Source organism: Anser cygnoides, chromosome 12 (genome assembly GCF_040182565.1).
Source record: "Anser cygnoides isolate HZ-2024a breed goose chromosome 12, Taihu_goose_T2T_genome, whole genome shotgun sequence".
Classification (NCBI taxonomy): domain Eukaryota; kingdom Metazoa; phylum Chordata; class Aves; order Anseriformes; family Anatidae; genus Anser; species Anser cygnoides.
This window is the reverse complement of record NC_089884.1, coordinates 1,564,216-1,576,757: the sequence shown is the minus strand read 5'-3', so window position 1 is coordinate 1,576,757 and position 12,542 is coordinate 1,564,216. Positions and strand designations below refer to the sequence as shown.

General features: G+C 62.3%; 2 protein-coding genes across 2 annotated transcripts in view; one reads left to right on the top strand and one right to left on the bottom strand.

Annotated features, from left to right (window-relative positions):
* ANKRD11 (ankyrin repeat domain containing 11) overlaps nt 1-12,542 on the bottom strand; it is a 119,353-nt gene that overhangs the window by 58,530 nt on the left and 48,281 nt on the right.
* Nucleotides 9,833-11,675, top strand: LOC136791817 (uncharacterized). The gene is made up of 2 exons (XM_067004587.1): nt 9,833-10,589; nt 11,255-11,675. Exons 1-2 carry the CDS (start codon nt 9,833-9,835, stop codon nt 11,527-11,529), a joined length of 1,032 nt encoding a protein of 343 aa, XP_066860688.1. The 3' UTR covers nt 11,530-11,675.

Genomic DNA, 12,542 nt, shown 5'->3' with positions numbered 1-12,542 from the left:
GGAGCGGGGCGGCCGGGGCGAGGGCCGGCTCGGGGCGCTGGCGGCCGCGCTCCTCCAGCGCAGCCCCCTCTTCCGCTCCCTCCCACCACTGCGGCAGCGCAGATGGCAGCAGCGTGACCTCGCTGTTCCTGCCTCCTTGTTTTGATCCTGCAGCCTTGATTGTTCAGGCTAATCCCACACTCCGAGCCTTGGCTGCCAGCCAGAGCTGTTATTAATGGCACAAAAGCTTCTCATTCCAGCTACTTCTACATCCGCTAATGCTGTTGTTCCCTTCGCTCGCTCCCCCTCTCGCCACATTACAGGCTGGAGCTGGAATACATTTTCCGAGGGGAAGAGCCCCTCTCCGATCAGCCCCGCGCACCGAGGGCTCCGCCAGGACCCTACGAGACGAGCTCAGCACCTCCGGCAGCAAGCGGCGGTGCCTGAGCCGTCACACCGCCCTGCTCACCCCGGGATCGTCCCCGAAGCAGGGAGCAGTGCGGGGACGTGGGGAGCTTCCAGCAGCCCCTGCGGAAGGCGCAGGGCCCCCGGGAGCGCACAGGGCTGCCCGAGGCCGGGGTAACCAGAGGCTGGATGGAGCCCGAGGACGGTGGCGCCGCACGGCAGGCGCCGGCTGCTCAGGTGGCACCGGGACGCCGCTCGTCCTCCTGCCCCCGCTGTAACAACCGCTAGGTTCAGACGGGTGCTGTAAGGCTCTAATTAACACCACGCGCTGAGCAGAGGCTTCGAACTCTCCGTAATTTACCCCTTCACGTGCCAGCCTCACAGCGCGCCTGCTCGTCCCGGTGGAGCGAGGCACCAAAAAGAGCCCGTGCGGGGCCGGGAGCCGTGCCCAGGTCCAAGCTCTCCGTCCCTGCGCCCCGCAGCCCCCCGCAGCCACCCCTGCCCATGGGGGGGGTCCGCAAGGGCGCAGTCCCTGCAAGCAGCCAGGCACGAGCCCGCGGGTCCGGCTGCACCCCGACAGCAGGTACACGTACCCCGGGCTGCGGGAACGTGGTGCGGGCACCGCTCCTGGGGGCATCTGCCCAGCTCTGAGAGCGGGCTTTCGTCGTGCCGAAGGGATTCCCTCTTCTGCCCTCGCTGCTTTTCAAAAAGCTGGGAGGGAGGAAGGCTCCCGAAGTCATCTCCAGCCCTTTCTATAGCAACCCCGGTGATCTGCCCCCTGCAAGAGGCGCCGAGCAGCTCTGCACCCCAGCTTTGCACCGTCCGAGTAAATCTGACTCCAGCAAAAGCTCGGGGACCCGCTGGCTGCTCCTGCTGCCGGCAGCGGCTTCGTGAAAGCCCCGCTGGGCAGGCAGAGATCGGGCAGGGCTTTGCACGCGCCTGGGATTAACCCCGACAAACGGAACATTTTCTTGAACTGCTCAAATCCCACCCCCTGGGTACGTGCGGAGCCGGGCGCTGATCCCCAGCACCCCGGGCTGATGGCGCGGGTGGCCGCCCTGCCCCGGGGGGGCTGCAGGTGGCCGCGGGGACAGGCGGGCTCGGGGCAGGGCAGGTGGCACGCCGGGAAGGGAAAGTTCTTGCCGTGCGTGAAACCATTTCCCTGCCCCGCCGGAGGAAACCTGGTGCCTGTTCAAAGACACCGGGCTTCGCTTCTGAGGGTGCAAGAGGCTGAAAATAATCTTTATTTTTAAACTGCTTAACGGTCATGGGATCAGGCAGAACAGAAGGAGAAATCCACTCGGAGGGGATCGATCCTTCCGGGGCTCAAGTGGCACAAAGGGCCCCCAGGAGCAGCAGCTGGGTGACGGGCCCGGGGCAAGCAGGGCTGCACCCCGCAAGTCCTGCGGCGAGCGAACCGCGGGGTCCTGCGGCGGGCACCTTGGAGAGTCTTACGAAGTCTTACGCAGCCTTAAGGGAGATACTTGAAGTAAGAACAGCGAAAATAGGAAATAATTCAAACTAATAAAATCAATCATTTCCAAGGCCGAAAGGATTTGCTGCAACCACCTCAGCCACCAGCCCAACAGGCGACAGGGCTCCCCACGTTGTCTTCTTTCACCTTCTGCTGGTGCAAACCAACCACAGCAGATGTAAAGCCTGCATCCCGTCCAGCCACCCACAAAAACCAGCCGCCGAGGGTCCTGAGCATGCTTTGACATCACGTGGAGACCGCTGCCTTGATGCTCGTCACGTCGCCGGCACCCGTGGTCACTTCCTAGGGGACGCAGTGGGAGGCCCCCGGGGTGCCCCCATGACGCTGCCCCCACCGGGGACGAGGTCGGACTGCAGGGTGGAGGTGCTCTGCAGACTGCGACCACGAGTGGCCGAGCAAACAGCTCTTGGGCTCTTGGCTTCTGGCGTGGCCATGGCACCAGCTCCCGGTGAAGCCACGGTTCATGAGATCGTTCTCCAGTTCTGCACGCGCATCCTGCCCCGAAGTTCGGCCCTGCGAGCACACGGGCAGGGGAGAGCGGACAGAACAGGGTGGACGAAAACGAGCGATCGTGGTCCGTGTGATCAAAGGGCACAAGCACCGCGGAGATAATCTGCGTGCTGCCCTTCACAACCAGGCAGCAGCACCGACCAGATGGGTCCTTAAATGGGATTAAGAGGAAGATGGCACGACGACATCCAGCCCCTTCCTCCGGGGCTGGAAACTCGCCCCGCTCGCGGCCGAGGAAGGCTCCGCCGTGGGGAAGCAGCTCTCTGCTTTCGCCTCCTTTGTTCTTCCCAGCCGCTTCCTCCCTCCTGGTTACCTTACAAACCTGCCATCTCTGGCAACTCCTCTTCTCTGGCAAGTCTTTGAGGTGCACATTATACAAGATACACAAAAATAAATTGTTTTTAATCCTCCAGACTCTAGTGCTTCCAAACAAGGATCTTAAAGAGCTTTACAAACAATGGATTAAGCCTTAAGACTCCCTGTGAGGTAAGGAAGCGCTGCTTTTACGGACGCCGAGGAAGGTGAGCGAGGCTGAAGGGTGAAGGAACGCAACCCCATAAGCAGCGCAGCCCTGCTTCCGAGCAGGCGGGCACGCGCTGGTCTCCCACCGATCCATCATCCACCCACGGATACCTTTTGCCTTTTCACTCCAGGCTCCGAAGGACTGAAGGACACCGTGCGCGTCTCCAACGCCAAACGCACGATCCCACCGCTGCCTATCAGGACTGCTATTACGAACGCGTGGCCAGACGCAGCCCCGGGGGCTGCAGCAGCCCCGTGGGTCCCTCCTCGGCGACTTCCAGGCAGCTCACCGGGTGCGACCCGGCGGAGGAAGGCACCTCCTGCCTCGCCCCCCGGCCTTACGGCAACGGGGGGGGGGGACACGGGCTCTGCACCCTCAGACTGCAACCGCCACGCATCCCTCGTGCGCATCCCGGCCCGGGAAGCCCGTACGCTCCTTCCCAAATATATTTTGCATACATCTTGTAAACAAGTTTTACATCCTTTTGATCGGCTCTGCAGACGGCTTGTCCACGAGGCGGGGAGGGGGAGGGAGACTTCCTGTTCCAGCGCTGCAACCGCTCTGAGCAACGCGCCGCGTGTGCTCGGCTCCTGCCCGCCCTGCGAGCAATGAGGAAATTTTCTATTTTGGTGGCTTTTTCATCACGTAGACGTAGCAAACGGGCCGCGCTCCAGTCCAGCACCGCTGCTGACCTGAATGTATTTTTTATTCGTTTTAAACCGGCAGAGCGATTTGCCGTTTGGAAAAGCCAAAACTTTTCCTGGCTGCCTGGCTTCTGGGTTTCCTCGCCGTTCATCTGAAAGCAGGCATTTTTTGCAACGAGCCTTGTTTACAGGAAAATCACGCTTCTGCGTGCGGCGAGGCACACCTTCGGGGCTTCTTGCCGTTGCTTAGCCGTTGAGGACAAACCCGGTTCCTGCCTGCCCACGGGCAACCAGCCAAACGCTCACCAGCTGACGCCTCGGGGTGCCTCGCGGGGCTTCACGTGCCCAAAGCCCCTCCGAGGACCGACCGGGCGACCTCCCCGCGCGCCGGTGCAAAACCACCCGGCTGGTGCCGGCGGCGTGCCGCCAGCCCAGGCTGCAGACGGCCGGTGCCTGCCTCCGCCGGGAAGCAGCGAGCAGCCGCGGGCTCCCAGCCCCAGCGCCGCTTCCAGGAGCCGCCCGCGCTCTCGTGACTCCAGCTCACCCCTTCCACCGCCGCCCCGTGCCAGCTCGCACGAGGAGCTCGTAAAAGCAGCAGCGTGCTGCAGGCGGCCGAGCTGCAGCCCGGGAATGTTATGTAGCCGGTTACTGACGGCGCTTTGCGTATTGGGTTTCAAACCCGACGTGCTTCTACACGCTCCACGTCAACAAGGGGGGGGTGGATTGTCAAAGCAGAGGGAAGCCTTCCTAACGCGAGTCATTAGCTGTGCAGCGGGCTACCAGGTGCGCTGCGAGGGCCCTGCAGGGCTGTTCCTGCATCCATTTCAACCCTTCCTTTTTCAGAACAGCCCCGGTTCCTTTTCCCATCGTTTTCCCATCGTTTTCCTCCACCATACGCGGTCTGCGAGCGGGCAGGAACGCCTCGCGTCCGTCAGCGAGACGAGCAGCGGGAACCTGGCAGGTTTCAGATCCCGAGCAGGGAGGAAAAATAAACACAGGATAGATTCTTCTGGGTTAAACCACTGCCAATTCAAGGGAAAGCTTTTTTCTTTTTCTTTTTTTTTAACAAACAGAACATATTACATGAAGCTGTGGGTGTGCTACTCTTACAGATGCTCTCCGTGAACCAAAATTTGCTGAAATTATTACAGAAACATTCCACCACCTCCCAAAATAAGCATCTCTGTGTATCTTTACCTGGTTAAACGATGAAAAAACCTGCCTAGCGGAGCAGTTTCCATTTCCTAGCACACTCCTACCAGGGCTGCGCTCGCAAGTAAACGCACCGACCTCTTCTCAAAGAAATCAGTGTTTGCCGCTCCTTAGAAATGTGCAGGGCTCTGGCTCGCTTCCATTTCACCCACTTCTGAATGCGGCGCTCCCCACCCCCAGACAACCGCCCCCTCCCGCAGCATGACGGCTGCCCGAAAGCGCCGGGAGCGCCCCGGCTCCCCGGGGAGGCCGGGCTGGGGCGACGGGCGGAGGGACGGGCATTTGGGACCCACTTGTTGCAGGGGCGCCTCCCCCGCGGCCCAGCTCCTGCTGACCTCAGAAGCGCCGTTTTTTTCAAGCGCTGCCCTCGCCCCAGCTTTTCCAAGCCATCGTTTTTGGCACGTTTAATTCTTTCTTATTTTCCTGTGAAGGAACCGCGGCTCGAAGCCCTTCCGACGGGTTCTTGCAGTTACTAGAAGGATCGCCCCGCAGCCTCACTCTGTTTTTCTGTCACCGCTGATGTGGTACACAAAGAATGAGATTTTTCAATTTGTTTTGTCTGCGAGCCAAAAATTCCTTTTAATGGATTGAATGTGGTGCCTGTGCTAGTCTCTCACCGTTCCAGCCCAGCTCTCACTTACAACAGTTACTGCCTACAACGTGGAGCTGGCCCCCTTTCGCAGCAAAACAAGGCCAAACCAGCTTGAAAGCATGTTTGGAATCTGGAGATTAATTCCATGTAAACTAACGCATCCAAATGTCTTTGTACAGCTTCAAAAAGAGCTGCCTGATCCCCACGAGAAGTAGGGCAGCGCGGGCCCACGCGCTAGGACGGGGAGGTGGCGAGAGCCGCCTCCATTTTGAAGCTCTTCGCCTGCGCTCGCGACCATTAGGGGACGAGCGCCCGGCCGGGCGGCCGCACCGCGGCCCTGCGCCCCTGCAGCGGGGCAGAGGGGCCGGGGGGGCGGGGGGAGCCCCCTGAAAAAGCCTCCCGAAAAACAAAGGAGCGGCTGAGCCTCCGCGGAGGCGGGTCAGGAGGTCGGGACGGCTCCCAAAGCTGGCCTCTCCCCGGGACGCGGGCGCTTTTGTTCGCCAGAAAACGCTGGGAGAAACAAAGCTGCGGGAGGACGGGGAGGGGTGGGGGGGGGACGCGCCGCTCGCCGCCTCTGCGGGACGGGCTGGGGGCTCGCGGCCCCCCGGCAGCAGGGCAGGCACAGCCCTGGCCAACGGCTCCGTGCTGCTCACCGCCGCCTCCCTCCCTCCCTCCCTCTCTCCCCGGGAGATAAATTATTCAGAATGAAACCATTTTAAACTCTGCTGGGATGCTGAGCGAAGCTAAGATGGGTGGTGCCGCGCAGGAAGCCGCGAGGGACGTTACCAGAAACCCGCGCCTGCTCGTACGGAAAGCGGTGAGCGAGTAGGGCGGCGCTGGGCCAGCCCCCGCCACGCAGCGTGCCTCGCCTCGTTCCCACGCCTCGCGGCGTCGCCGGCGTCAGCAGGGATCCAGCCCGGAGAGCGGCGCCGAATTTCTGGCGGCCACGCGCCGAGAGCGGCGCGCACGCCCGCGGACAGGCCGCCGGCCTCGTGCGAGGCCCCGCAGGATGCGCGCGCCGCTGCCTGCCCGGGGGGTCCCCGGGGTGGCCGCAGCGGCGGCTCCAAGGCAGCGCGAGGTGCTGAGCCTCGGGAACTGTCCTGCAGCCCTGCCCCAAGCCGGCTTCCCGTCTCTCCCAGCTCCCGCTTCACCATTATTTTGGTAACAGCCAAGCGCCCGCGTGCCCACGTTTTCTCCCCGCTTGCGCGACAAAAAGCGGCAGGGCAGGGTTTGCACCGCCGTCGCCCCAAGCGGGCGGCGCGATGAGGGGCAGTGCCCGGAGCCTGACGGCCGCCAAAGCCCCCGCTGGGTGCTGGCACTGCCTGAGCACGGGGAGAAGCGAGGGGCAGCGGGCGGCGTGGGCAGGATGCGGCCACGCGCTGGCGTACGCTCCGCGGGCGCCGGGCTGGCATCACGCGGCCCCGCCGCACCGATGTGCCTGGGTCGGCAAAGGGAGCATCGAGGAAGAGGGAGCTCAGGGAAGAGGCAGCTCAGAAGGCTTTGTGTGGGTTTGTTTTAAAAGGAGGAGACAAAATAATTAAACGGCCTGGAAACTCTTCTGCATTAAGAGTCGGCGCAGCGCTGAGCAGCCAGCGCTGACAGCCACGGGTGAAGCCCTTGAAGTTACCATGGCAGTTGATGCAGCTGCTCGCCCACTCCTTCTTCAATAACGCGGGATTATTTTTTCAATGCAATTCAACTACAAACAAGCAAACGCCGCTGAAGGGAAAAGTACTCGCTCGCACCACGAGAAACCCTCCGCCCTTCGTCTCTGCCCCAGGCAGGCAGCGGAGGAGCAGGCGGCAGGCAACGCGCAGCCAAGGCAAACACGCAGCGCTCAGCTTCGCTCTCGCCCTCGCCGGGGAGGGAGGAAATTTAAGAAGCAGATTCCAGATTTCGGCATCCATCTCGGCTTCCCTCCCCCTCCCGACCCGTCGCCCCCTGGGCCCCAAGCGGCCATTCAGCTGCTCCGTCAGCTGAACGCTGCTGCGCTAGCTTCCTCCCTCAAGCCCCGGCCCAGCAAGCCTCCCGGCACGCGAGACGTCGGACGGGAAAGCCAAGTCTTCTCGGGCTGCGCCTGGGCTCCTTTTAATTAAGCGCGCGGGCAGAGAGCCGCTCGCACAGAAGCGTTGGCTCTGCGAAGCCCAAGCCGGCAGCACCGGCAGGGGCAAGTCGGAGCAAGACGAGACCCAAACAAAGGCAAGCAAACACGGGCTGCGAGGGAGGAGCAGGATACAACCGCGCTGACCTGCCCAGCTATTATTTTCGCAATCTAGAAACTCCTACGGCCAGCGCGGAGGCTTCGTGGGCCCGGGAGCTGCCTTGCAGCGGCCTGCCCAGCGCAGCCAGCCCTTCCCCACGCGCAGGCAGCACCTTTAAAGCGGTCACAGGCTGGATTTGGCGGCAGTGGCTTCCAACAGGCAGCGGGGGCTGAGGGGACCGTCCCCATGGCAGGCACCCTGCTCCTCGTGGGACCTGCCCGCGGCCCCGCTCGGGGCTGGCGGCACAGGGGTGGCCTCAGCGGCGCGTACCGCTGCCTCCGCCCAAACACTGCTCCCAGCTCCTAATCCAGCGTAAATCGTCACAGCAAACGCTCGCGCTACAAGCCTCCAGGCTCTACCAACAAAGCCGGGCTTGCACGCGGGCTGTGAGAACCGGTTCCATCAGCTGGAGGAGCCGCGGCCGCGCTCGGGGAGCACGCTCGGGCTTCGCAGGACTGAAGCGAAAGCAGCCCCCGGCTCCGACACCAGCCAGCCCCGGGCAACCCGAGCCGGGGAGCACGTTGCCGCGCCACAGGCCAGGAGGGAACGGCCACCGGGGACCTCTGGCAGGGGGCAGCTCCGGCCGAGATGGGGACACACGGCGGGGCCGTGGCGCCTTTGTGGCCGTGCCACGTCGGTGCTATTGTTCCTCGGCCTCCCCTAATCGCCGCGCTCTGCCCGCCGCCGCGCTCAGCTGCGGCTCTTTGTGCCTCCCTCCGCCGCCTTCTGCTTCTGTTTGTCCTTTTGATCCCTGCCTCGCAGCCCGCGCTGCCGCCCCACCCCCTGCCTGCTTTCCACTTTTATTAGGGTGCGAGGAACAATGCCTCTCAGCTGCGGGGCTCTGGGGCTGCTGGCGTTATTTACCGAGAGATCCCCCGCCTCCCACCGAAATAAAGCAGCGTTTTTACCTCCACCGAAGCACTCCCTGGTTGTTTCCAGGTGGAGGCAGTTAAAAAAAGCTGCCGGCACATTAAATGCATAAAAACGGGATCAGGAGCGCAGTCCTTGGACAGACAGAGACGAACAGCACAGTTTGTAGAAGTTATCCCGGAGCCTGGTCGTAAAGCAGCCGCGGGCCAGATTAACGCCGTGCTGGCTCCTCGTGTGCGGGGTGCCCTCCACGAGCACATTTTCCTGGACCAGGCACGACGAGCGACCGCTTGCTTTCCCACCTGACTTCCTCCGGCTCCAAAGCGGTACTCCAATTAACGCATGCCCTCCAAACTTTTAATTTCGAAGCTCTTTGAGCCGGGCAGCCGAGGGCAGGTGCGAGCGCACAGCCCCCAGCTGCTGCCCCAGGCTGCGCAGCGCCGCCTGGAAAGCCCGAGGTGGGGACGGAGACGAAAAGCAGAGCTCAGTGAAAGGGCTCCGCCAGCCCGGCACAGCCTTCCGGATCCCCCGGCATCACAGCACCGCCACCGGGAAGGGAGCAGAAGGGACGAGGCTGCAGGGTCTGCAGAGGGAGAGAAAGGAGAGCGGTGCCCCCGGGAGCGCCCCGGCACCGCACGACCGCAGGGTGCCCACGGGAGGCTGCCAGGGCGCCGGGACGCTGGGCCAGGAACTCAAACACTTGGAGCCCTGCTGACGCCAAGCACACGGTCAGGTTTTGGGACGAGGGAGGATGACCGCGGAGGCCTGGGAGCTGCCCAGCAGTGAGTGTAGCGGGAGGGAAAGCTTCGCACGCTGCACGGCTTCCTCGGAGGGGATGGGGATTAACTGGGTAGATCACAGCCCTCAACCATCCACCTTTATTTCCTTGCCATCGTTACGCCTTAAATAATTTAAGGCAATACACAACCACCAACAGGCCCTGATTTCAGTCAAAGAGTTTCCGTGGTTTTTTTCTGTTTGTTTGTTTTTTAAGGAGAGTTGATTCCATAAAAATACCTGCAGCCCAGGGGCTGCTTCGGACGCTCCCACGTCACACGTTTGTCTGCTACCGAGTAAATATTTCAACAGCTTTATTATAAAGATATCCTTACAGCGTTCAAACGAGCAGATTCCAGAAGCCTTCCCGCATCGGAGCAGACGGACGGGCACTGTGCACGCATGTGAACAACAGGCAACCACTCGCGGTGCAGCAACCACAGGAGGTGCATCGCGAGCTGTTGTGAATTCCCCGAGAAAGAAAGTTACACGCGTCACGCTGAGTAATTTCAAAACAAAACTATTGGTAACTTTAGATTATTTTTTTCAGTTACTACACCAGGAATGCTTCAATCTTCTATTTTAAGCAGAAGACAGATTCCAGCTCGCAGCAGCCAGCACCGCTGCCAGGCCGCCCAGGCTCAGCGGCGGCCCCACTGCAGCTCGGGCCGGCCGCGGGGCTGGGGTCTCCGGGAGGGTTTCGTGTCCTCCTCCCACACGTGCCGACCTCCTCAGCCTTTGTGTTGGAAAGAAGGCAGGTTTGTGGCACCCCTTCCTTCTGCGGTTTCAAAGCAGAAGCAAAACCCCGTTGCATTTTCACCTTCAGAAGACGCCGACAACTCAGGGACTGGCGGGGCCTTCTCCAGAGCCATCTCCGTGCCCTCCCAGAGGGGGGCCAAAACCCCTCCGGACCGTGGGCAACGCAGCGATATCCCCAAGCTGCAAATTTGTCCATCTCCTACACTAGCCAGCAGTTTCCAAAACTCAGAACTTCATCATCCCCGACTGCAGGCACGAGGTGCCAGAGGAGCGAAGGCAGCGCAGCCTGCCCGAGGCCTCGGCACGCTCCAGGGACGCCTCACCAGGCACCGAGGCTCATTCGAGCTTCTCACAAGCAGAAGGGTGCCCCACAAGCTTTTCGGGCTGGTACCCACGAGCCAGCACCCACGGCAGCCCGACCCCAGAGCAGGGGACCCCTGCAGCACCCCCTCGAGGTTGCCCGGGCCCCACCTCGCCGAGCGGCCCAGCAGCAGCAGCAGCAGCGCCGCTGGTTCAGCTTCTAGGAAGAGGCCGCGAGCCGTTCCGTGTCCGTCGGTCACAGGTGGGTCGCTGCGAGCACACCGCGACATTTTCAAAGCAGTTTTGCTTCATTTCCTTTTTTTTTGTGTGTGTGTGTGTCTACGAAGAGAGCATTCCTGCCTTCATTAAGCACCTCCGTTTGGCTTAAACGCCGCAAGAAGCGAGGCTATAAAAAGAAATCACGGCACTGCAAACAGGTGTCTTGAACGAGCCGTTTTTTAAACACCTCCTCGGCTAGAGCCGCGCTGCAGCAGAGCAGGGCCCGCTTTGCCCCCTCGCTTAACGTGGGGCCGAGTCTTTGGGTCAGGACGGGGCTGCCGGCGGCAGCGATTCCTGCACCCAGCCCTCGCCTGCAGACAACCGGCGGCACCTCCAGAACCCCCAGGCGGCCCCGTCCCTGCGGTGCTGAGCAACGTGGCCACGACCGCCCTGCATCTCCTTCTGCTGGCAGCCACGGCGCTGCCGCCCGCCTGTTTTTAACCTGCCACCCGTCTGTTTTGGTTTGGTTTGTTTTTAACCAACCTAGGTGCTGCGGTGCCCGAGCAAGAGCTGCTGCTCGCCCCCAGCCGTGCCCAGCGGCACTGGGGGCCGGATGGCGGCAGGGACACGGGGCTGGGGCTTTCCTGCCCGCGCTGCTGAGCACGGCTCCCACACAGGTTTGTTTTATTTTCCCTTCTTTTTTGGCAGGGAGGGAAGAGAAGGCTTCTTCAGCAGAAAGCACAGGCGAATACAAGTCGCTGAGCACGGAGCTCCCTCTGAGCACAGCCACCTGCACTGCCAGGTCAGCTCCCACCGCCCCCCCGGACAAGCCAGCAGCCCGCACGAAACCTCCGCTCACAAAACGTCAGTTTTTAAGCGGCAATTACGGCTCGACTCAAACAAACATCTTCCAATTACTCCACGCACGTCACCAGTTTTCCCCTCGCAGTTGCGTGCAGCCGAGTGCCAGGAATACCTGCTGACACGCTCGGCGCAGCGCTGGCCGGCCTGCTTCTCTCTCCATTTTCTCAGGCTTCCTTCCTGGCTCCTTTCCAGCGTTCCCATCTCTCGCAGAGGATCCTGTTTTCCTTCATCGTCTGGGTTGTCTCCTCCTCTTCCTTCTCATCGCCACCCACTCGGTGTTTTTTTTTTTTTCATCTTTCCCAAGATTGTGTTTGCTACATCCTCTCGCCGCGGCCTTCTCCCCGGCACCGCCTCCGCGCGGCGTGGGGGGGAGCGCCCGGCCGAGCACCCCCAGGGGCCGGGTACAAAAACGTTTTGTGTGTTTGGCACCCAGGGGCTGTCCTCACACCCTAACACTGCCCAGCACGAGGAGGATGCGGCGCAGCCATTTTCTCCCGGCCTCCACGGGGCTGCCTCCTCCTCCCAGCCAGCGGGACCAGCGGCCTCCTCTGCCCCCGTACCACCCTGCTGGGCTCCAGAGCTGGTGTTTGGGGGATTTATTTTGCAGCCCCCACGCTCTGCCGGCACCGCGTGCCTCTCCCACACAGCCAGCCTCCCCCCGAGCCCCCCGGGGGCCGGAGGAGCTCCCTGAGCTCCCTGCTGCAGCCGCTCGGCGCAGCCCCGCCGCCGCCAGGGCGCCCTGGAAGCGAGCTGTGTTGCGAGCAGCAAGCCGAGCGCGGTGCTGAGCCTCCCCTTCCTCCTTCCTCCCCCCTAACCCGGATCGAGAAAGCCACGTACAAGTAAGAGCTCTCGTGCAAAGCCTCCTCCGCGCCGAGCTGGCTGCGAGCAGATCTCTATCTCCCCCCGCAAGTCTGACACCACCGGCTCCAGAAACGTCTGTGCCCTTTGGTGCCGGGCACTGCCTTACCCACGGCCACCCCAGCTCAGCAAGGCACCGGGCGCATTGCTGACGACGCAGCGATGCAGGCGGCCGCAAACCTCCCTCGCCCGGGCACGGCCCCTGCCTTCCACGGCAAGAGCCGAAGGAGCACGGGAGCCCTCGCCCCAGGCGGCTCCTGGCTGCAGCCCCGCG

Coding starts and splice junctions, on each gene's coding strand:
- LOC136791817 (XM_067004587.1), top strand. CDS start 9,833: ATGCTTCAATCTTCTATTTTAAGCAGAAGACAGATTCCAGCTCGCAGC. Junction 10,590..11,254: donor TCCGTGTCCGTCGGTCACAG/GTGGGTCGCTGC, acceptor CTTTTTTGGCAG/GGAGGGAAGAGAAGGCTTCT.